Source organism: Protopterus annectens, chromosome 2.part2, assembly GCF_019279795.1.
Source record: "Protopterus annectens isolate FY-2018-M chromosome 2.part2, PAN1.0, whole genome shotgun sequence".
In the NCBI taxonomy this organism is placed as follows: Eukaryota; Metazoa; Chordata; order Ceratodontiformes; family Protopteridae; genus Protopterus; species Protopterus annectens.
In genome coordinates, this window is record NC_056730.1 from 167,038,200 (window position 1) to 167,063,297 (window position 25,098).

A 25,098-nucleotide genomic window follows, 5' to 3' on the forward strand; every position below is an offset into this window, starting at 1 on the left:
TAGAAAAAGGGACACCTCTGAGAAAAGCTGTAGAGGTAGATGCAGCCCTGGTGGAATGTGATCTTATCCCCTGTTTGGTAGGTTTTCCATGGAGTTTATAACAGAAATGAATGCAATGGGCTATCTACTTAGAAATGGTTTGCTTTGAAATGACCTTCCCCTCTGCCCCTGCAGCAAAGCCAACTAGCAGTTGTTCGGATTTTCTGAGAGGCTTAGTCCTGTCCAAATAACATCTAAGTTGTCTGTGCATGTCCAAAGAGTGCAGTATTCGTTCTCCTTTGTTTTGTGGATTAGGGACAAAAGTAAGCAAATGAATGGACTGATTAAGGGCCACACCAGACACCACCTTGGGCATAAAGGAAGGGTTGGTCCTGAGAGACACCCTGTCTGCATGGAAGATGATGATGAAGGGCTCCACTGCCATGAGGGCCTGTAATTCAGACACACTTCTTGCTGAAGTAATGATTAGAAGGAAGGCTGTTTTCCAAGAAAGGAATTTCAACTCTGCAGTTGCAGCTGGTTCAAAAGGAGGTAGAGTGAGTTTTTCCAACACAAAGTTAAGGTCCCAGGCTGGAGTAGGGGCTGAGAAACTGCTTTAGCAGGGGGTGAGAGAAGAGGGGTGGTTCAGTATTACAATGTGCTGAAATGGCAGAGGCATGAATTTTAACTTGACGTGAAGGAAAGGCCCTTGTGGAGCATCTCTGTTAAGTACTGAAGGATATGGGGTAAGCTGGGCACCGTTTTGCCCATTTCACAAGTCTGGCTCCAGGAACAGTATCTTTTCCACTTTTCAGCATACGATTTTCTAGTACTAGGCCTCCTTGCCTCCAGAATGACATCTAGCACCTGCTTACTGAGGGATGCTATTGGAGAGCTCAAGGAATTAGCCAGGCTGCAAGGTTCAGGGTTTGAAGCTGAGGGTGTAGAATCTGGCCCTCCTGCTGGGACAGCAGGGAAGGGGTCTGAGGCAGCTGTCATGGTTCCAGCAGTGACATACTGCACAAGAGGGGTACAGTCTGGTGCAGTCAGTATTGTCCTTGGTTTGTCCCGTTTGATCTTCAGCAGAACTTTCAAGAGGAGAGGCAGAGGGGGAAAGGCATAAACTGAGAGGCTTTCCCAGGTGAAGCACAGGGCATCCACTTTCCAAGCTCGACTGTGGGGAGTCCTTTTGCAGTATTTGTCCAATTGGTAGTTCTGAGGGGAGGCAAACAGGTCTATCTATTTGTTTCTCAAAATGTTGAATATCTTTTCTGCTTAGGTTGTCTGCCGGTGAATTTAGCTTGCCTGGCAGGAATTGAGCTTGTAGGTGCACTTGGTAGCTCAAGGCTGTGTTCCACAGAGCCATGGCTAGTCTGCAGAGAGGGTACAAATGGGTTCCCACCTGCTTGTTTATGTACCAAATAACAGTGGTGTTGTCTGTCTTTAACAATAATTGTCCTGGAAGAATGTGGTCCTTGAAGGCTGTCAGGGAATTCTGTACAGCTAACATTTCTTTTTGATTGATATGCAGGTGCATCTGACTAGTGAATGCACTGCCCTATTGTTAGGGTTTGGGCGTTAAGGGGTAGAGTGAATGGGAACCCCTTGTTGTGGTAGCAGGCCTCTGCCCACCAAAAGTACTCTGTCTTTATACAAGGAATGATGGGAATCATTGATTCCAGACCCTGAGAATGTTGACACCATAGGCTTTTTAGATACCTTTGTAGTTTCCTCATATGCAGTCTTGCATATGGAATTAGTAGAATGCAAGAGGCCATAAATCCCAGGGGCTTGCAGGATTTTCCTTGCAGATAGCAGAGTCTTTGTGGCCAGTAGTTTGAAGTAGGCTGTCAAATAAACTTGTTTCTCTGGCATGAGGTAATACAATTTGTAGACAGGGTATGAAAGTTTCTTTACAAATGCCAGATGTTTTAGTAGCATATCCTAGCATTCTGCCTGAATTAGACAATCGTCCAGGTATGGGTATATTTGAATATTTCTTTGCCTGCAAAATACAATGACTGGAGCTAGGCACTTTGTGAACACCCTGGGCGCAGTAGATAAGCCAAAGGAAGTGCAGAGAAAGTACGGTTAAATGTAGATGTTCAAGTGTATTCACTGCTTTCAGTCATCACACTTGGGTTATCTGCTTAACAAAGTCTTGCATGCAGCTGACACCATTACATCAGTTTTTCTTGCCCCAGATGTCAGGTGCCCCCCTAATGGGAAGCAATTCAATCTATAAATATACAAGGTTATACCTCCAACAAAAAAAAAATACCAAAAAAGCTTTTGAGCATAGTAAAGGAGAGGACTGCAACAGTGAATACACTCGAACATCTACATTTACGGTAAGTGCACACAACTGTACTATGTTCTTTGTGTTTCACTGTTGCAGTCATCACATTTGGGTAGATTCCCAAAGCTAAGGATGGGAGGAGGAAATTAGATAGCATTAGGACCAGCTATAAGGCCTTGCAAGACTGCAGTGGCAAAGCCAGCTCTGGATTTGGAGAAAATTGGCAGATGGTAATGCCTGGTGAAAGTATGTACAGAACTCCAGGTAGCAGCTTCTAGGATGTCCCTGGTAGGGACGCCTCTGAGAAAGGCTGCAGAGGTAGATGCAGTCCTGGTTGAGTGGGGTCTGATCCCCTGTGGGATAGGTTTGCCATGGTGCTTGTAGCAGAAATGAATGCAATGGCCTATCCATTTGGAAATGGTTTGCTTTGAAAAAGCCTTCCTCTCTGCAGCAAATGCCACCAGCTGTTGTTCAGATTTCCTTTGAGGTTTAGTCCTGTCCAAGTAAAATCCAAGTTGTCTGTGCACATCTAATGAGTGCAGTATCCGTTCCCCTTTGTTCTGTGGATTAGGAAAGAAGGTTGGCAAATGAATGGACTGATTAAGGGCCATACTGGATACCACCTTGGGCATGAAGGAGGGACTGGTCCTGAGGGACAACCTGTCCGTATGAAAGATGATGAAAGGCTCCACTGCCATAAAGGCCTATAATTCAGATACCCTTCTTGCTGAAGTGATTGCTAAAAGGAAAGCTGTTTTCCAAGAAAGGAATTTTAAGTCTGCAAATGCAGCTGGCTCGAGAAGGTAAGTTTCTCCAATACAAAGTTAAGGCCCCAGGCTGGAGTTGGAGCTCTCCTGAATGGTCGTAAATTTTTGGCCCCTGCGAGGAATTGCTTGAGCAGTGGATGAGAGAGAAGAGGGGAGGTTCTGTGTTATAATGAGCAGAAATGGCTGAGGCATGAATTTTGATGGGGGAGAAAGACGGGCCCTTGTGAAGCATCTCAGTCAAGTGTTGTAAAATCTGAGGTAAATTGGGCACTGCTGTGCTCATCCCTTGAGATTGGTTACAGGCACAGAATCTTTTCCATTTTTCAGCATAAGATTTTCTAGTACTAGGCCTCCTTGCCTCTAAAATAATATCCATCACTGGTTTACTGAGGGATGGTAAAGGAAAGATTAGGTCATTAGTCAGGCTGCTAGATTCAGTGTTTGAAGCTGAGGGTGCAGAATCTGGTTCCCCTGCTGAGACAATAGGGTAGGAGTCTGAGGCAGGTGCCATGGAGTCTGAGGCAGGTGCCATGGAGCCAACAGTGACGCACTGTGCAAGAGGGGGTACCAGTGTTGGTGTGGCCAGTCCGGTGCAATCAAAATTGTCCTTGGTTTGTCTCATTTGATCTTTAGTAGTACTTTGGAGAGCAGAGGCAGTGGAGGAAAGGCATAAATGGATAGGTTTTTCCAGCTGAAGAACAGAGCATCCACTTTCCAAGCTTGTTTGTGGGGAGTCCTTGTGTAAAATTTGTCCAATTGATAGTTCTGAGGGGAAGCAAACAGGTCTATATCTGGGCTCCCCCATTTGCTTGTCAACATGTTGAAAATCCTTGGTTCCAGTTTCCACTCATGTGGGTCCATGGGGTTTCTGCTTAGTTCATCTGCCAGTGTGTTTAGTTTTCCTGGCAGGAATTGAGCTTGTAGATGCACTTGGTAGCGCAGGACTGTGTTCCACAATGTCATGGCTAATCTGCAGAGGGGGTAAGAATGTGTACCCCCCACCCCCGCTTCTGTACCACATAACAGTGGTGTTGTCCGTCTTTACCAATAATTGTCCTGGAAGAATGTGGTCCTTGAAGGCTGTCACAGCATTCTGCACAGCTAACATTTCTTTTTGATTGATATGCAGGTGCATTTGACTTGGGTTCCATTTGCCCTGAATGCACTTCCCTGCCAGATGAGCCCCCCATGCATAGTCTGACGTGTCTGTTGTTAGGGTTTGGGTGGCAGGGGGTAGTGTGAATGGTAGTCCCTTGTATTTGGTGGCAGGCCTCTGCCCACCAAAGGAACTCTAGGCGTAGGCAAGGTATGATAGGAATCATTGCTTCTAGATCCTGAGAGTGTTAACACCATTGGCTTTTTAGATACCATTGTAGTTTCCTCATATGCAGTCTTGCAAATGGAATTAGAAGAATGCAGGAGGCCATGAACCTCAAGGCTTGTAGTATTTGCCTTGCAGATAGTAGGGGTTTTGTGGCCACTTGTTTGAAGTAGGTTGTCAAATGAATTTGTTTCACTGGCGTAAGGAAAGCCATCTGGGAAGTTGTATTCAAGCTTGCTCCCAGAAATATAATTTGTTGACAGGGTACCTGTTGTGATTTCTTTTTGTTTATGATGTACCCCAGACAAGTTGGCACCCTTTGTACAAAGGCCAGATGCTTCAAACGTATGTCCTGGCTTTCTGCTTGAATTAGACAATCGTCCAGGTATAGGTATATTTGAATATTTCTTTGCCTGCAAAATGCAATGACTGGAACTAGGCACTTTGTGAATACCTTGGGTGCAGTAGATAAGCCAAAGGGCAGTGCAGAGAACTGATAGTGCGTGTAGCCTGCTTTGAACCGTATGTATCTTCTGCAAGATTCCCTGATTGGGATGTGCAGGTATGCTTCCTTTAAATCTAGTGTTGCCAACCAGGCATCTTTGCCTAGCATAGGGAGCAACTGGTGAAGAGTCAGCATCTTGAATTTTGGAATCACCAGAAAGGTGTATTTTCTGGGTACCAGGAAAAGTCTCGAGTAGAATCCTTGTCCCTTTTCCTCTTCTGGTACCAAGTGAATAGCCCCCATGCTTGAGAGAGAAGATACTTGCTTTTGGACCCTTGCCCACTGATTTGGGGGTAGATCTGGCCACCCGCTTGGTGTTGGTAACATGTGGAAGTGAAATCTGTAACTTTGGGACACTATATTTAAAACCCATTTGTCCTGGGTAATGAGTTCCCAGTTCTTTGCATGAAGAGCAATCTTTCCCCTCAAAGGGGCAGTCAGTTGAGAAGTGCTTGGCAGTTTTAAAAAGACGTCACTGAGACAGTTTACCATGGGGGAGTTTTATTACTCCCAGATTTGGAAGTGGAGGCTCCTCCACTGCTTAGTCCTGTGCATACCCTGAGACTGAAGCCTAGGAGCTCTGCTGGCTCTGGGTTTGGACTGAGAAGGTCTGGAAGAGGCAGGAAAGGACCAATTCTTGGAAGGCCAATGCCTACTAAACCATGGAGGCTGTACTTGTAAAAAAAACTTTAACAGTTTGCATAGATTTAGCTTTTTCCTCCATTTTTTTAAAGAAATTCTTCTGCCTTGTTGCCAAACAGGTGGCCCTGGTTTAAGGGAGCATCCAGTAATTTCGCTTTAACATGATCTGGCAAGAATTGCTCCTTAAGCCAAGCATGCCTTCTAAGTACAGACCCAATTACAGCAGCCCTGCAAGATGCCTCTAGTGAATCAAAACCACATTGCAAAGTATGATTTCCAACTTGTTCAGCTGAATACAGTAAATCCTGTAAATCCTTATTTTCAGCACAATCAAAAATCAACATAATTTTCTGTTTAAGCAATACAATAATATGCTGCTGATACTAACATATGAAACTGGCAGTTTAAAGCTCTAATGGCCAAAATTGCAGAAGTGTATACCCTTCTTACCCCATCTATCCAGTGCCCTGGAGTCTCTATCAGAAGGGGTAGGATTTTTGGCAGTAGCAGCTTTAATGCCCTTGGGTCCCTGAGAAATGGTCTCTGGATCTGCAGTAGGATTTTTAAAAAGGAACTTGAGAGAGTCAGGGACCCTGAAATATCTATCAGGTTTTCTAGGAGCAGGAGGTAAACAGTCAGGGGCCAAGCTAGATTCCAAAAAGGCATCATCAACGATGTCTAGTACAGGAGGTATGGCTAAAGGCTTGTGCTGGGGCAGGAGTAAGAAATCCCTAAGCCTCTTTTTAGAATTGGAGAAATCCTGACTTTCCCAACAAAAATGCTCCCAGAGGGTATGCAAGGTTTCGCCAAAAGAGAAATCCTCTGGGGGGGGATGCAGTGGGAATAGAGTCCTCAGCATCAGAATCCTCACTGGTAGATACGGGTAAATCCTGGTCATCGGAGGAAATAGAAAATTCAGTATCCTGATCAGAAGTATCATAAACAAACTCAGTCCTAGGTCTCTTAGAGGAGGAAGGCTCCCCCTGATTAAAGTAATAAGGTCTTCAGCCATTCTTATAATTTGTTTTTTAGGCATAGAGGCCTGGCCATGCAGTCTGGGCATCAGTTTTCTAGGTATGGTTCGAGTTTTAGGCCTTGAAGAATAAGATGGAGTTGGTTTAAAACGCAAGTCAGTAGGCCTGAATACACCCTCAGAAGCTGGTGCCTGCACAGCAGTTCCTGACCCATCCAAGGTAGAGACATCCGCAGGTTCCACAGTTGAAGCATCTCGCAGCATACCGGACTCCGAATGGGTCTCAGAAGAAGCCTGCAAATCTGAAGTAGCATATCAGGGGCTGCAAAAGCACCTCACTGAGTACCGGCGAACTGGCAACTGGCTTAGGAGAAGCATCGTCAGCAGCTTTGGACCTAGGCGGCCTGTCTGTCTTTATCTTTGCATTTTTTCAGAATATTGGTAGTCGGATGGCTTACCGAAGACATATCGGGATAATTGAACAGAGCACCAAAATATTTAGAAGCGTAAATATACCTACGACAGATAGTTCGTGGACTAAATAAGGCACAAAACCGACAACGAGGTACATCGTGGTCAGGGCCTAGGCAAGGAATACACTACAAATGAAAATCTTTAAGAGGTATTTGCTTCCCACAAGTAATGCAATTATTTACTTTTACTGACATTGGTTTAGAGCAAGAAAAAGTTTCCCCAACGGGGTATTTAGCTTTCAGTTAAGACTTCTGTTCTGAAACTCAAAAACGAAAATTTCAGGAGTCGGCCGACCGGCACTTGCGAACTGCTTCTGCTTCGGGCACCGCATGGCAAGAAAGACTGATGTAATGGCGTCGGCTGCATGTTTTGTACCCCGACGACCTGACGTCATGGAAGAAGGGACAGCAACCGACGCAGGACCCAAGACTTTGTTAATCAGGCTGACTGAGGGCTACTGCAAGCAGATAACCCAAATGTGATGACTGCAACAGTGAAACACGAAGGACATCTGATAGTGCATGCAGCCTGCTCTGAAGCATAGGTATTTCCTGCAAGATTCCCTAATTGGAATGTGCAGGTAAACTTCCATTAAGTCTAAGGTTGCCAACCAGGCAACTTTGCCTAGCATAGGAAGCAGCTGTTGAAGTGTTAATATTTTGAATTTTGGGATTACCAAAAAGATGTTTAGAATAGAGAGGTCCAGGATAGGACGCCAGGAGCTGTCTTTTCTGGGTACCAGGAAAAGTCTTGAGTAAAAACCATGTCCCCTTTCTTCTGCTGGGACAGACTGAATAGCCCTGATACTTACAAGAGAGTGAATCTGCTGTTGAGCCTCGGCCCACTGATTTGGGGGTAGGTCTGGCCAACCGTTTAGGGTTGGTAAGGTGTGGAAGTGGAAACTGTATCCTTGGAAAACTATATATAAAACCCATTTGTCCTGGGTAATGAGTTTCCAGTTTTTTTGCATACCAGGCAATCTTTCCCCCTAAGGAAGCAGGCAGTTGAGCAGGGCTTGGAAGGTTTAAGGTTAAGTCATTGTGACATTTTTCCATAGGGAGTGTCTTACTACTTCTAGCTTTGGAAGTGGGAGCCCCCCCCCACCACACTGCTTAGGCCTGTGAGTACCTTTAGACTGTAGCCTAGGTGGTCTGCTGTTCCTGGGTTTGGACTGAGAAGGCCTGGAAGAGACATGAAATAACCAATTCTTTGAAGGCCAATGCCTACTAAATCTTGGAGGCTGCACTTGCAGGAAATCTTTAACAGTTTGCATAGACTTAGCTTTTTCCTCCATCTTTTTAAGGACAACTTCTGCTTTGTTACCAAACAGGCGGTCTTGGTTTAAGGGAGCATCCAGTAATTTAGCTTTAACAGGATTTGGCAAATTTTGCTCCTTAAGCCAAGCATGCCTTCTAAGAACAGACCCAGTGACAGCAGCCCTGCAAGATGCTTCTAAAGAGTCAAAACCACATTGCAAAGTATGTTTACCAACTTGTTCAGCAGAATGCATTAAATCCTGTAATTCTTTATTTTCAGCACAGTCAGGAATCAACATAATTTTCTGTTTAAGTAGTCCCATAATATGCTGCTGATACTTTAACATATAAAACTGGCAGTTTAAGGCCCTAATGGACAAAGTAGCAGAAGTGTATACCTTCTTACCCCATCTGTCCAAGGCCCTAGAATCTATATCAGAGGGGGTAGTGTTTTTGGCAGTAGAAGCCTTAATGCCTTTAGGCCCTTGGGAAATGGTCTCTGGGTCCACAGTAGGATTCTTGAAGAGGAACTTGTGAGAGTCAGATACTCTGTAATACCTGTCAGGTTTCCTGGGAGCTGGAGGTAAAGTGTCTGGGGCCAGGCCAGATTCCAAGAAGGCATCATCTACAATGTCGAGGACAGGAGGGATAGCTAAAGGCCTGTGTTGAGGGTGGAGTAAGAATTCCCTAAGCCTTTTTTTGGAGTCAGAGTAATCCTGGCTTTCCCAGCGGAAATGTTCCCTACGTGTGTGCAAGGTTTCACCAAAGGAAAAATCTTCTGGATGGGAAGCAGAGGGAATGGAATTCCTCTGCATCAGAATCCTCAGTGGTGGATATGGGCAAATCCTCAGTGGTGGATATGGGCAAATCCTGGTAATCAAAGGAAACAGAAATTTCAGAATCCTGATCAGAAGAATCAGAAGGAAAATCAGTTCTAGGTCTCTTAGAAGGAGAAGGCTGACTTCCCCTAATTAACGTAATAAGGTCTTCAGCCATTCTTATCATTTTTTTTTTTAGGCATTAGTCCATTCCGCGGTGGTGCAGCTTTAGCATTGTTGCCTCACAACAAGAGGTTCTCCCGTTCGATTCTCGGCTGGAGTGCGGGGAGTGCCTTCTGTGTGGAGTCTGCATGTCCTCCCCGCGGTTGGGTGGGCATTTGAAAGACATACGTAAATGGGTGTGCCTTCGATGAAGGTTGAATGCCGAGCTGGCACCTCGGCGTTTGTGAAAATCTACTGCCAATCATTACCGGACCTGAGTTCCGCTGTGGCGACCCTAACTGAGAAAAGCCAAAAGACAACAACAACGTGGGCCTGACCATGCGGTCTGGACTTCGGTTTTCTAGGAGTTGGTCGAGTTTTAGGCCTTGAAGAAGAAGATGGCATCGGTTTGAAATGCAAGTCTGTAGACCTGAATACACCCTCAGAAGCCGGTGCCTGCACAGCAACTTCGGACCCATCCAAGGTAGAGACATCCGCAGGTTCCATAGTCGAAGAAGCATCTTGCGGCATACCGGACTCCGAATGGGTCTCAGTAGAGGCCTACGAATCTGAAGTAGCGGGTATTAGGGGCTGCCAAAGCGTCTCACTGAGTACTGGTGAACAGGCGACTAGCTTAATGGAAGCGTCGTTGGCAGCTTTGGACCTATGCGGTCTGTCTCTGCCTTTATCTTTACGTTTTTTCGGAATGTTGGTAGTCGGATGGTTTACCAAAGCCATTTCTGGATAGTTAAACTGAGCATCAAAATAATTTGCTGCAAAAATAAACCGAAGACAAATAGTTCGTGGGTTGAATAAGGCACAAAACCGACAGCGAGGGACGTCGTGGTCTGGGTCTAAGCAAGGAATGCAGTACAAATGAAAATCTTTATGAGGTGTTTGCTTTCCACAGGTAATACAATTGTTAACTTTTACTGACATTGGTTTAGAGCAAGAAAAAGGATCCCCAATGGGGTACTTAGCTTTTTTTAAGACTTCAGTTCTGAAAATCAAAAACGAAAATTTCAGGAGTTGGCCGACCGGTACTTGCAAACTGCGTCGGGCACCGCACGGCAAGAAAGACTGATGTAATGGCGTCTGCTGCAAGTTTTATACCCCTGACGAACTGATGTCATGGAAGAAGAGACAGCATCCGACGCAGGGATCCAAGACTTTGATATTCAGGCTGGCTGAGGGCTACCTGCAGGCAGATAACCCAAATGTAATGACTGTGAAACATGAAGAACATCACTATGACTCTTGTAGCTGTAAGAGACCAAATCTTGACTTACTAGTCTCCCATATACATATTTTTCCGTTCAATAAAGGAAATTGTTATTCCCTTCTGAGCTGTCTTATCTGAAAGCTGTTTGGTAAATTAACACCTTGAACATTACAAATGCCAGGTACTTACTTGCGAATGTATCTTCTTCTGGAGGGCTGCGATACACAATCTCTTTCCTGCTCAGTGACTCACGCAGATTTTCTTCCCCTTTCACAAGTGTTGTCACATAGTGTTCTGGTGCATCAAAACCTGGGTTTGTGAAAAAGAAAAGAAAAGAAAACTCAAGAGCAGCAGACGGACTTAATTTACAAAGAAAAAACATACAGCCCAGTTTATTATACTGGAAAAGAGGAAAACAGAGTGCTTGAAGTCATTAGGACAGTCTTCCTTAAATTAACAATAATTCAGTTTTCCACAAAGTTAAACTGATGGCAAATGGTTTGTATTTTAACCACAAAAATAAAAGTGCTTTACAATAATAACAAAAGCTATTATGCCTGCCTTGTTATACAAATTGGTATTATCTGCTACTCAACTTAAGCTATGGTTAGGATTCATAGACAGTTGCCCAATAAGAAGAGCAATTTAGCATGAGCAGTGGGCAAGTGCAGACACACATGTAGACTGACTGCATTATGGTACAACATTACAATATGCAGCACAAATGAAAACATGAATGATGATGTATAAAAATGAGGAACTCCAGGCAAATCAGCCACACAGCTTATGCAAAGGAGTCTAAAATGATGGACAGTCAGAAATATAAAAAACATGGCAGCACTGCATGGCATCTCATACTTACTTTGAACATGGAAAGTTTTGGTGTACATAGTGGGAGTGATGCTAGGTACAGCAGCAGCAGTTGCAGACCTGCATGTGTTAGTAGTCACCATCAGAGCCAGTGCCCACAAATATGTAAATTACAGACAGCCATACCAATGGTGGAGGTGCAGGGGGTACCTAACATACCACAAGCATACAGACCAGCATGTATTCTGGTACCCATAAATATATTGGTTCAAAATATGTTAAGACTAACAATTGGTTTAGTTTCTGGTGTCATTCCAAGGGGATCCAGTACCCGACAGGCTCTTGCCTCCCCATAATGGCTTTTTAGGCAATGCCATGAGGTCAAAACTACCAACATGAAAATTTCAACATGCAAAATAAAGGTCATGCTGCTAAACACTAGGAATCTAAACATGAAACTGCACTCATTGCAAGCATTCTTAACCATGGAAGCTGACATTTGTGCAGTCACAGAAACCTGGTTCAAAACTGCAGAGAACACCCCAGCTATACCAGGCTACTCATCCTATCATATATTCAGACCACAAACCGTGAGCTGCAAAGCAAAAGGAGGTGGAGTTGCAATATACATTAAAGACATATACACCTCCAGGCTGGTCAAACAGTATGAAGCACAGGAGACACTCCAGGTGCAGTTAACCATTGACAAGACCCCTGTTCAAATTATAGCTAGCTACAGGCCCCCAACTTTGACTCAGGATGCCCACATCACCTATCTGGACCTCTTCAAATCTATCAAGATTCAACCCTTTACCCTGATACTGGGTGACTTTAACTATCCAACAACAGAATGGAAGAACTAGTCATGCCAAAACACAAATGCCAAGAGATTCCTTGATTTCGTCAATGCAAATGCCTTAGACCAACTGGTCGACACACCCACAAGAGATAATAATATCTTGGACTCGGTATTAACCAACATGAGTAACCACTGCAGCATCCCTACAGTGTCTTCCTCCCTGGTAAGATCCAACCATAAAGCAGTCACTTTCGAAGTCACCACCTCCCCCGAACCCCCCCACCCCCACCCCCCCAGCTAGGGTCAAACAAAAAAGTTTCTCCAAAGTTGATTACAACCTCTGAGGGAAGGTATAAACAGTTTCACAGCCTCCCCCCTCCATAAGAACTGGCATACATGTCCAAACCTACACTAAAGTACTATACAAGCATTTATATAGCTGCATGGAATCAGGAATACCAGACAGGACAAAATCCTCCTCCTCAAGGAAGAGTAAACCTGTCTGGTGGACATCCGCAATAAATAAACTCTATAATAAAAGGAAAAAATTGCAGCCCAGGGCCAAGGAAGAGCAGGTACCTAAGTAGAAGCAATCTCTCCTAAGCCTGAATAAGCAAATAGGAGCACTAATGAAATCTTCCAAAGCAAACTGAGTCCAAACTGGCCACATCTACTAGACAATCATAAGGCCTTCTTCACATATGTCCGCAATTTCAAAGAAAGCACTCAGATCTGCTCAAAACTTGTGGTCAAGGACACCACGTACACAAATACCATAGATATAGCCAACCTGCTGGCAGATAGATTCAGTGAAAACTTCATCCCTCTATCCCCCATCAGTAAATCAGGACATCTCCACCACCTGTCCCCCCTCCCCTTATCTCCAAGGAGCAAGTTATCATTGCCCTCTCAAAGGCAAAAAATACAGCCTCCATCGGGCACGATAACATCTCAGGTTGCATCCTACATGAACTCAGGCAGGAACTTGCAGCACGATTAGTCACCCTATTCAACCAAAGCCTGAGTACTGGCTTCGTCCCAGCCAAGTGGAGGACAGCCACTGTCATCTCTTTGCACAAAGGTGGTGTGTCCACCGATCCAGGAAATTATAGACCCATCAGCCTAACTAGCCTGATCTGCAAGGCCATGGGATGGATCATAGGAGGTTACTAGGCTATTGGCCCTGAGACCCCTATAAGCCTAGCCAAGAGTTTAGCCCATGTTTAGACAAATAAGCACCCAATGCTCCTGTCCATCAGGGACATGGGTGGAATCCCAGGGGCATATTTTCTGTTTCCCATCAGGTTATCCAGGTTGCACTTAAAAAGGGGTAAAGAGGTACTCTGCTTGATGTGGAGAGGGAGTGTATTCTATAGATGGGGGAGTCTCTGGGACACAAATCAGTCCCACCAACAAGTCTTGTTGATGTCACAGACTGGGTTGAGGCCATGGAGTGGAGCTTGACTTGCTGATATGCAGCAGTCCCATCATGGACCTCATTAAGAAAGACATTGGCAGTCTCCAAACACTTGATCCCACACAGTTTGGTTTTGTCAAGGGGGAGGTCATGCCTGTTAAATTTAGTCGACTTCTTCAAGACAGTCACTAAAGCCATAGATGAGGGGAAGACGGTGCGCACACAGCCTCCTTTGACCTGGCCAAAGCCTTCGATACTATTCCACACTCGGTTATAATAGATAAACTCTCTCAACTACGCATCAATCCACATGTTACCAGACAGGAAGCAAACTGGCTCACTGACAGAACCCACCTAGTCAAACAGGGGAAGCCTCCTCAATGCATTTAATTCCCTGATAATAAAATAGGGTAAGTGAAAATAATAAATACCATAAGAAGTCTATTCTTTTTTAATAATGTGCAAGCTTTTATTTTAAAGTCTTAGTGTCCTTAATTTTAAAAATGGGGCCAGGGAGATAGTTTTGTTTAATCCAGGTGTTCTATTGGCTTCTAAAACTAATTGCCAGTACACTTCTCTATATTCTATTCTGGTCTCTCATGCTCCCCCCATCCAGGGTCCTGCCCCAACACTTCAAATACAAAAAAGGTGTAACTAGGTTCTACACAATTTAAAGTATGTTTAAAAAGTGCATTTTTTTGCTTCCTTATTCTGGATCTCATATTGGTGTTCATAGATTCTCATTTTCATTTTACATGCGATCTTCCCTGCATAAAACGCTTCACATTTTTTACATAAAGCTATGTACATCACTTAACTATTGCAGTTAGAATACGTCACAGCTTCAATGTATCTATCTCTTGCTACTGTGTATACTGACTCCCTATTCACTATGAAGGGGCAATGTGCACAGACACATTTGTAGGTGCCGACCTTTCTACCCCCCCCCCCGTCCATATGTTTGCTGTTCTCCAAAATTTCTTTAATGTTACTGCCCTTCCTAAAAGCAAATTTTACTGGTTCCTTAAAAGTCTTATCTAAGTCGGAGTAACAAGCAAACCTACTGCAGTTGTTACTTAGAGCTTCCCTGATGATCTGTGTATCACTGTTGTAATTCATTATCTATGTTCCTTTATAAGTATTGTTCAATTCATCCTTATTTTTGTCCATCATATAATGAATCCAGGATCCTCTCTTGATGACTATCTACATCCATTTCTAAAATCAGGGTACATTTGTCCTCACGTTCTTTCTTCACCTTGTTCATTACTTCCTCAATAAGATTAATGGGGTATTTTCTGTATAAAAACATTATTTCAGTTTAGCACACTGCTCAAAAAAATCTTGGTCATTGGAAACCATTCATTGATCCATGGTATGAATTGCCCCTTCACAATACTCTCTCTACCTGTAAGGATGGACACTGGTGCAATATAAATAAGAATTAAGAAGGTTCCCTTCCTAAAAATTGTAGATTTAAATCCTTTTGTCTCTTCCACTTTGTGGATTATGACCTTGATGTAATTATTTTGTCCCTAGCTGCATGGTGTGAAATGTAAAGTGTTTTATGTACACTGCACGTAAATTGAAAAGAAGAATCTATGAACACCAATATGAGATACGGAATAAGGAAGCAAAACAAATGCACTTTTTAAATATATTTTAAATTCTGTAGAAGCTAGTTACACATTTTTTGTACTGTAAGTGGTGGGGCAGGACCTTGGGGGAAGGGGCATAGGAGACCAGAATAAAATATACAGAATTGCATTGGCAATTAGTTTTAGAAGCCATAAGAACACCTGGATTAAACAAAGCTATATAACTGGTCCCAGTTTTAAAATTAAGAGTGGCAAGATTTTAAAAATAAAAGCTTGCACATTATTCAAAAAGAGTGGGCTTCTTATGGTATTTATTATTTTTACTTACCCTATTTTATAAGCTGGGAATTGAATGCATTACAAAAATTGACCACAAGATGACACTGTTGTGCACATTTCAGTAAATGTTTTCAATCTCTCTCTCTTTCGGCATTTCCCGGTTAGGGGTCGCCACAGAGGATCACCTTGTCCGTCCAAGATTCGCAGTGGTGTTTTTACAGTGTCGAATTGCCAGCCCGACACCCAACCTTCCACAAAGGCACATACACGCACAAACTCGCGTCTAGGGCCAATTTTAACGTGTCCAATCCACTTGCAGCATGTCTTTGGGGATGTGGGAGGAAACCAGAGCACCCGGAGGAAACCTACACGACCACAGGGAGGACATGCAGACTCCACACAGAAGACAACCCAGCCGAAGATCGAACTGGAGAGCCTCTTGTTGTGAGGCGACAATGCTAACCGCTGCACCACAGCGGCCGTCCTACAGTAAATGTTTGCAATGGTAAGTAGAATTCATATTTATTTATCCAGCCATCCAACCTCAACCCCTTTTTCCCATTTTGCACATGGGGTCAGGGTGTCACTTCAATAGTGACAATCACCTTGAGCCAATGATTACACCGCCAGGTGGCTACATTTACTATTTTAGTGTACTTTTATGTAAATAAAATGTTTTTAATTTTTTTGACCTTTTATAAAAGGTGATCATAACATATTTGTCTCACTGTGTTTTAGAATTATGTTTATAGTTATAGAGTTAGGATTAATGGTGTTTCTATAATTGATTTGTTTATTACTGAAGTAATTTTTCAATTAGTTTTAGAGGGAAATTAGGATATTTAAAGAATGATGGTTGTAACGCATGGGTACCTGTTTAAGTCCTGTTGCACAGGATGAAAATTAGGTGATAAAGTACTATTTGCTGTGTAATTTATGAAGCCTTGGATTTATTTTATAACCTCCTGATACTCTGGTGCTCTATCATGTTTGGTTTTCTGGTGTTGATTGTGGCGCTGAATTTTCCTTCTGTTTTTGTGTTTATGTCCAGGGGAGGCTGGACAGCAATCTGATCAGTCCTTTTTTGGCCTTCTTCCGGCAGATGGTTGGACCGCAGAATGGGAAGATTCTGATATGGCACTCTAAGCAAACAACTTGAGCCAGTGGTTTACTAGGTATATGGATAAAGAGAAGAGGCAACAACGGAGGGTCTTGGGTACAAACGGCTGACAGAACACTGCATATGATCATGGAAAGCACCCAAACAAAAAAAGACACAGGTCATGATGTTTTTTTTTGAGGAATCTGCCTCCCACACAGACATTTTTCTTTTCTCGTTGACATGAGCACAACCACAACAACAAGGAAAGCAAGAAAAGAAACCCCAGTGGGGCAATTATCAGAAAACATGGCTTGGTAACCAGCAGAGCAAAAGGGTGTTCAGACCAATGTTTGTTAATGGCAGCAAAGAAGTTCTGGGTATCTGCATCCTTACGTCAGCTGCCCTACATCACACACGGGGGGGGGGGGTTATACATGTGACGTATGCTGCCTACAAGAAATTAAGGTTTTGGTATACTGGCCAAACACTAGGCTATCCTAGACAAGATATCCCCTGGGTGAAGAATACTGCAACAGTGATATGGAAGGACATAGTACAGTTGTGTACACCTACCATAAATGTAGATGTTCGAGTTTCTTCACTGTTGCAGTCACGACTGTAGGGTTCTCCCCTGCTGGCAGGCAGCCCTCGGTCGGCCAGAATCCCAAAGTCTGGGTCCGGCATCGGCTGTTCAACTCTGCTCCCTGACGTCAGAGTGCCACGAGTATAAAGCTGACAGCCGACACCACCTTCTCCAGTTTTTCTTGCCCCAGATGTCAGGAGTCCCAAAATGAAAATGGTCACAAAACCTTTGCAAATACACCTCAGAAGAATGGTGAAAAAAGGAACCACACAAAAGTAAAAACAAGAGGGGACAGGAGGGAGGGAAACCCAGACTGCAACAGTGAAGACACTCGAACATCTACATTTATGGTAGGTGTACACAACTGTACTATGTTCATCATGTTTCACTGTTGCAGTCATGACTGTAGGGTAGAATCCCAAAGCTAAAAGAAAGGGAGGTGGTCATAAAGGAGGGGCGACTAAAAGGCCCTGCAAGACTGCAGAGGCAAAGCTTGCCCTAGACTTACAGTAGAGAGGCAAATTGTAGTGCTTAGAGAAAGTATGCACTGAACTCCAAGTTGCAGCTTCCAAAATGTCCTTGGTAGGAACTCCCCTAAGGAAGGCTGCAGAAGTGGCAGCAACTCTGGTGGAATGAGTCCGTATACTCCCTGGGATTTGCTTTCCATGGTGTGCATAACAAAATCTGATTCCATGAGCAATCCATTTAGAAATGGTTTGTTTAGAAATGGCTTTACCTTGGGAACTTGAAGCATAAGAAACAAACGACTGTTCTGATTTTCTGATATCCTTGGTTCTGTTCAGGTAAAAACGGAGCTGTCGATGTACATCCAAGGAATGTAAGATCCTTTTCCCCTTTATTTTGAGGAGTGGGGTAAAAGGTTGGCAAGTGAATAGTTTGATTTAAAGCCACTATGGAAACCACCTTAGGCATGAAAGTCGGATTAGTCCTCCAAGATATCCTGTCATGATGAAAAATAATATAAGGTTCCACTGCCATAAGAGCTTGTAACTCTGAAACTCTCCTGGCAGAGGTTAGTGCCAACAGGATAGCTGTCTTCCAAGATAAAAACTTGATGTCAGCAGAAGCGGCAGGCTCAAAAGGAGGCAAGGTTAGTTTTTCCAAAACATAATTGAGATCCCAAGCAGGAATAGGAGGAGATCTAGGAGGTCTTAAGTTCTTAGCTCCTCTGAGGAACTGCCTCATGAGCTGGTGGGAAAAGATGGGAGGGTCTGAATTATAATGAGCAGAAATAGCAGAAGCATGGATCTTAATGGAAGAGAAAGAGAGACCCTTATGTAAGAGATCCGTCAAGTAAAGTAGAATTAAAGTAATGTTAGGAAGAAGAGGATCAGAATCCTGAGCCTGCATCCAGGAACAAAATCTTTTCCATTTTCCTGCATAGGATTTCCTAGTGCTAGGACGTCTGGCTTCTAAAATGCCATCCATAACCTGCTTGGGTAGAAAAGAAGAAATCAAAGGTCCTGGATTAACCAGGCCGCCAAGCTGAGAGTTCTGACATGAGAGTGTAGAACCTGACCCTGATGTTGGGACAGAAGGTTTGGAGACTGAGGTAAAATCCAAGGGGGCTCCAGGCATAGGTTTATTAGAGTTGGATACCAAAACTGCCGAGGCCAATTCGGAGCCAACAAGATTATCATCTTGGGTTTGTCCTGTTTTATCTTCAATAAAACTCATGGAAGAAGAGGTAGAGGCGGAAAGGCATATCCCGAGAGGTTCCTCCAACTGAATGACAGGGCATCCACTTTCCAAGCCTCTCTGTGGAATGTCCTGGTGCAAAAGTTCTGTAGCTGATGATTTAGATGGGATGCAAAGAGATCTATGTGAGGACATCCCCATACTGCTGTTATCATCCTGAATATTTTGGTGTCCAGCATCCACTCGTGTGGATCCGAAAGGTTTCTGCTCAAACTGTCTGCCAGTAAGTTTTGTTTCCCTGGTAGAAACTGAGCTTGAAGTTCCAGATTGCAAGCTAGAGCTGTGTTCCATAAATCCATGGCTAGTCTGCAAAGGGGGTAGGAATGAGATCCCCCTTGCTTGTTTATGTACCACATAACTGTGGTGTTGTCTGTCCGTATTAGAAGTTGTCCTGGTTGTATGAGATTCCTGAAGGCCAATAGAGCTTTCTGAACAGCTAACATTTCCTTTAAGTTGATATGCAGGTGCTTCTGATCCTTTGTCCAAAGGCCCTGCAGACAATTGCACTGAAAATGGTCCCCAAGCATAATCCGAGGCGTCCGTGGTTAGAATCTGAGAGGCAGGAGGTAGACGGAAGGGCTTCCCTTTGTTTAGAGCACATGCCCTGGACCACCAAAGAAATTCCTTTTGAAGGCAAGGAAGGACAGGAATCAGTATGTCCAAACTGTGGTAATGCTGGGACCATACACTTTTTAGGTACCACTGTATTTTCCTCATGTGTAGTCTTGCATATGGTACGAGAAGGATGCAGGAGGCCATGTAACCCAAAGCCTGCAGGAATTTCCTTGCAGATAAATGGGTTAGAGTTGCCAAGGCTTTGAAAGTTGATGCCAGCTGTAATTGTTTTTCAGATGTCAAAAATGCCATATGGGTTGTAGTGTTTAGAAGAGCACCCAGAAAAGTTATCTGTTGTGATGGTGTCAAATTTGACTTTTTTATGTTTACAGAGAATCCCAGGAATTTGAGGAGGTTTTGTACAAAGTCTAGATGCTGGAGTAAGACATCCTTGCTGTCTGCCTGAATTAGACAATCGTCCAGATAAGGGTAAATTTGAATTCCCTTGAGTCTGCAGTAAGCTACTACTGGAGCCAGGCATTTGGTGAAGACCCTGGGCGCAGTAGACAATCCAAAGGGCAGCGCAGAGAATTGAAAGTCCCTCGATCCGGCCTTGAACCTGAGGTATTTTCTGCGATCCTGCCTGATGGGAATGTGTAAATATGCCTCCTTTAAATCCAAAGTCACCATCCATGCATCTTTGGACAGCATTGGAAGTAACTGCTGTAGAGTAAGCATCTTGAATTTTGGAATCTCTAGAAAGGTGTTCAAGACCGACAGATCCAGAATGGGTCTCCATGAATTTTGCTTTCTTGGGACTAGAAAGAGCCTTGAGTAAAACTCTTTTCCCATCTCTGAAAGAGGTACCAGTTCTATGGCATTCAAAGCCAAAAGAGCCTCCACCTGGTTTAAGGCCTCCGTCCATTGATGTTTTGGAAGGTCTGGCCATCCACTTGGCCTTGGCGGAGTATGAAAATGGAATTTGTAACCTCTTAAAATCACATCCAAAACCCATTTGTGCTGGGTTATTTGAGTCCAATTTGGGTAAAAAAGAGAGAGTTTTCCTCCGAGAGGGGCTCCCAGGCAAGACGGTCCTGCAGCCCAACAGAGGGAGTCATTGAGTTTGTTTCCTTTGAGACTGTGGCCTGTCCTCTCCTCCCCTAGGGGTAGAAGCAGTCCATTGCCTTGGTCTATAAGCAGCTTGTGTTTGAGGCCTCCCTCTGGAGCGTCTATATCTACCCCTTTGAGGCCTGTCTGAAGAGGGAAAGGACCAGTTTTCTGATGGCCAATTCCTGCTAAATCTAGAAGGCTGTACTTGTAAGAAATCTTTAACTGTTTGCATGGATTTCGCCTTATCCTCCATCTTTTTAATCACCTCTTCAGCTTTAGATCCAAACAAAACATTATGCTGCACAGGAGCATCCAATAATTTAGCCTTTACTTGTTCAGGTAAGTTTTGTTCCTTTAGCCATGCATGTCTTCTAATGACTGTGCCAGAGGCCGCAGCCCTACAAGAAGCCTCCAAGGAATCAAATCCACAGTGTAAAACATGCTTCCCAACTTGTTCAGTGGCATGCAATAAGTCATGTAATTCCTTATCCTCTGCACAGGCAGAAATGGAAGTAAATTTCTGTTTTAAGGCAGACAAGAGAAATTGCTGATATTTAAGCATATGAAACTGACAGTTTAAAGCCCTAATGGACAAAGTAGCAGAAGTGTACACCTTTTTGCCCCATCTTTCCAAGGCTCGAGAATCCTTTTCAGTAGGAATAGGATTTTTGGCAGAAGCGGCCTTAACACCCTTAGGACCCTGAGAAATGGTTTCAGGGTCAGCAGTAGGATTCTTGTATAAAAACTGATGGGAATCAGGAACCCTGTAGTACCTATCAGGCTTAACAGGAGCAGGAGGAAAAGAATCAGGGGTTAAATTAGCCTCCGGAAAGGCATCATCCACAATATCCAAAACAGGAGGAATAGCCAAGGGTCTATGTTGGGGTAAAAGCAGAAAATCCCTCAGTCTTTTCTTGGATTCCGAATATTCCTGTCTCTCCCAGTGAAAATGTTCCCTCATTTCATGCAGAGTTTCCCCAAAAGAAAAATCCTCAGGAGGAGAAGCTGAAGGAATGGATTCTTCTGCATCAGAATCCTCATAAGGAGGAAAAGAATATTCCTGATCAGAAGAAGAAACTGAGGAAACAGAAGCCTGATCAGAGGAATCATAATAAACATCCTGCCTTGGCCTTTTGTCTGGAGGGGGATGAGAACCCCTAATCATTGTAAGTAAATCCTCTGCCATCTTGAGTAACTGTTTCTGTGACTTGGGAGCCGGTTCAGAAGAGGCCTGCGTTGAAGTCTTTGATTTAGAAGGAGTCTTTGCCTTTGTCTTTGGCTTTGCCTTTACTTGAAGCTGAGTAGGCCTGAAAACCCCTTCGGAAGCCGGTACCTGCACAGCGGCTCCGGACCCATCCGAAGGAGCGTTGTCCGAAGGTCGTGCAACAGATATTTAAAGGCCTGGTTGGCTCCTCATGAGAGTCCGTTTCGGCCGTCGGTTCTGAAATGGCCGACGACAGGGGCTGCAAAAGCGCCTCACTGACGACGGCCGAACCTGAAGCTGGCTCCACATGTGCGCTATCATCAGATTTGGACCTCGGAGGCCTGTCTTTATCCTTGCAACGCTTGTGAACTCCGGTAGATGGAAGCGTATCAGACGACATTTTGTAGTTAAAGCGTCTACCGAAGTAATGAAAGGCAAAATCGTACCTTCGCTTAATTGTACGTTGATTGAATCTAGCACAAAACCGACAACTAGCTACATCGTGGTCAGGGCCCAAGCAAGGAATACAGTAAGAATGAAAATCCTTATGAGGTATTTGCTTCCCACAAGAAATACAATTATTAACTTTTTCTGACATTGGAGTGGAGCAAGAAAAAAGTTTCCCCAACGGGGTACTTAGCTTTGAGTGGAGAAGAAAGTCTTCGGACCAAAGTACGTAGAAATATTCGTCAGGAGTCAACCGACCGGCACTTGCGAACTGCTATCACCGCACGGCAAGAAAGACTGGAGAAGATGGCGTCGGCTGTCAGCTTTATACTCCTGGTGCTCTGACGTCAGGGAGCAGAGTTGAACAGCCGATGCCGGACCCAGACTTTGGGATTCTGGCCGACCGAGGGCTGCCTGCCGGCAGGGGAGAACTCTACAGTCATGACTGCAACAGTGAAACACGATGAACATCTTGGGGAATATTCCTTCTAAATCTCCAAAAGTACCTTGGTTAGCAGTGTAAGGGTGGAAAAAACATACATTAACATTAATGTCCAAAGAAAAGGCATCCATCTTCCAGTCCTTCTTGCATGGAGCCCTGGTGCAAAATTTTACCAGTAGGTTGTTCAGAAGGCAAAAAAAGTCTAGTTAGAAACTATCCAATCTCTTTTTTCCAAGTGTGAGGGTCAGGAGCAGCCTTAGGTGAACTGGTGCCCTAGGCAAAAGAGCTTCATGGCACCCCACTACCCGGTGCCCCCATCCTGGTCTTCCTACACTAAACCATTCATTGATCCATGGTATGAATTGCCCCTTCACAATACTCTCTCTGCCTGTAAGGATGGGCACTGGTGCAATATAAATAAGAATTAAGAAGGTTCCCTAGGCCGCCTAGTTGGACTATGCCTAAGGACGGCTATGGTGAGGGTCTGCTTTTGCCCTGCTTAACTTATCTGCTACACAGTTTTGCTCTGATGGAACACAGGAAACCTACAGAGTGAGATTGTGCTGTAAAGCTATAGCTCATGCTAACATAGCTAGTCTGCATAGGTGGTAAGATCTGGTTCCCCTTGCTTCTTTATGTATGACATCACTTTGGTACTGTCCACAACAACATGAAGTGGTGAGGACCAAAGGTGATTCAGAAAAGCAAGTGTCTTAATAAGACCAAGCATCTCTTTTATATTTATGTGCTTGTGTCTACCTACGTTGCCCCATATAACTTGCACTTTTATTCCCCTTAGCACTGTTCCCCAAGCAAAGTCCAAGGCATCTGTGGTGACTGACTGCTTTGGAGCAGAAGGGGAGAAAGGTAGACCTGAATTTGGGGATATTTGATGTTTCCTCCAAGTGATTTCTCTTTTCACAAATACCAGGACAGGGAGCTGAAAAGATAATGGGTGATGGTACCTGGACCAGAGAGACTTCAGTTGCCATTGTATCCTCTTCAGGTGAAATCTTGTCAGTGGCATTGTGACAAAAGGGAAACACTGTCAGGCGAGGTATCTAGAATTTTGTAAATAATCATATTTGCTAATATCAACATGATTTATATGCTTGTGTTACAAATGTATTAGAATGTATGTCACATAAGATGGTTTGTACGGAAGTGTGCTGAAGAGAAATTTTGTAGAGTACTCAGCTTAGAGACGTGTCCACAATGTACCATACTAGAAATAAACAGAAATGCATATACACTATTGTAACTGTGTAAATGTATACACTTTAACAGTGGAAACTGGAACATAGAAGATTAATTTGCAAAACTTCAGAAGAATGGTTGATATTGAGTTACTTTATTTCTGGGCCATAAACAAAAGAGATGGATGTTAGCTTTCAGTTTCAATGCAGTAGCAGACACTGGCAAGGATTCACAAAGCCTCCGTGTAAGAGTTATAACTCTTACACGGAGGCTGCAGTTAAACGGAGTGATGTCAGCATGCTTTGCATATTCATGAGAGCATGCTGAATCACACCTAAGTCTAACACGGTCCGTGTAAGACAGTAGGGGGCGTGTCCGCAGGCCGAGCCCTGCAAGCGGACACGCCCCCAGAAGAGTAAAAGTACCCAAAGTAAACGCCCACGACAGAGTCCACGGAAATGTGAATAAACACAACACAACACATGCCCCCAGATGTTTGCTCATGAGTGCGCTCGTTTGCGTGGGCGTGCCCGTAGAGCAGCTACAGTTAGCAGTCAGTGGGAAAGCATATAAGAACTAAATATGCAAATTAAGCCAAGAAGCAATAGCGTAGCGGTAGAGACGTCAGCTGAAGAGCAGGCATTCATGGTTCGAGCCCCCACAACGCCAACTTTTATTTTTAGCAAAATAAGCATGAAACAAGTCCCTGACAAACATGTACACATATAAAATCACATTTTATGTAAAATGTAATGAACTAGTCCATTTATTTTGAAGAAATGTGAGGTAACAAAACAATAAAAAAATGCCAGATGTGCCTATAGCTGAGCTACAGTTTAACAAGGTGAGTGCATCTGCCCGTAGGTGAGCAGTGGTTTAACGGATGCAAAATGAGTGCACGTAGGTGAGCAGTGGTTTCACACGCTGAAACTGTGTGCCCCTAGCTGAGCTGAGCGTACTATGCATGCTGACAACCACCCCGCCAACAAGCTAACCGACGGGCAGCGTTGAGCAAGCTGTAACAAAACTGCCTTTACACAGACACACCCCCTAGCCTGTCTAGAGAGTCATAAAACATAAAAAGCAGTGGCCAGTTTCGAACCCAGGATACCATGCACCATAGTCAAGGTACTGAACCACTAAGCTATGACAGCTGTACTCAGAAATGCAGTAATAGCAAATATATAGGAATGAGTAGAAAGTGGAGCATGACAAAGCAGGTTTTGTGAAGTGGATACAATTCCAAAATGTCCAATCACCAATAAGTGCAAGAAAAACGGCATATATAAGCCCCATAGGCGGGAATACACAGCATAAATGATTGTAGAACTGACTTGCAGCCAGAATGTCAGGTGTAGGTGAGGGTAGTTGCTTTCGAGCACAGAGGTGGGGCGTTGAGGAGACCAGATACATGGTCT

General features: G+C 44.0%; 1 protein-coding gene across 1 annotated transcript in view; it reads right to left on the reverse strand.

Moving 5' to 3' along the window:
- LOC122795582 (zinc finger protein 354B-like) overlaps positions 1–25,098 on the reverse strand; it is a 697,034-nt gene that overhangs the window by 353,736 nt on the left and 318,200 nt on the right. Inside the window, exon 3 of the mRNA XM_044063832.1 lies at positions 10,608–10,727. Coding sequence (XP_043919767.1) covers positions 10,608–10,727 — 120 coding nt within the window. The remainder of the gene's footprint in view (positions 1–10,607; positions 10,728–25,098) is intronic.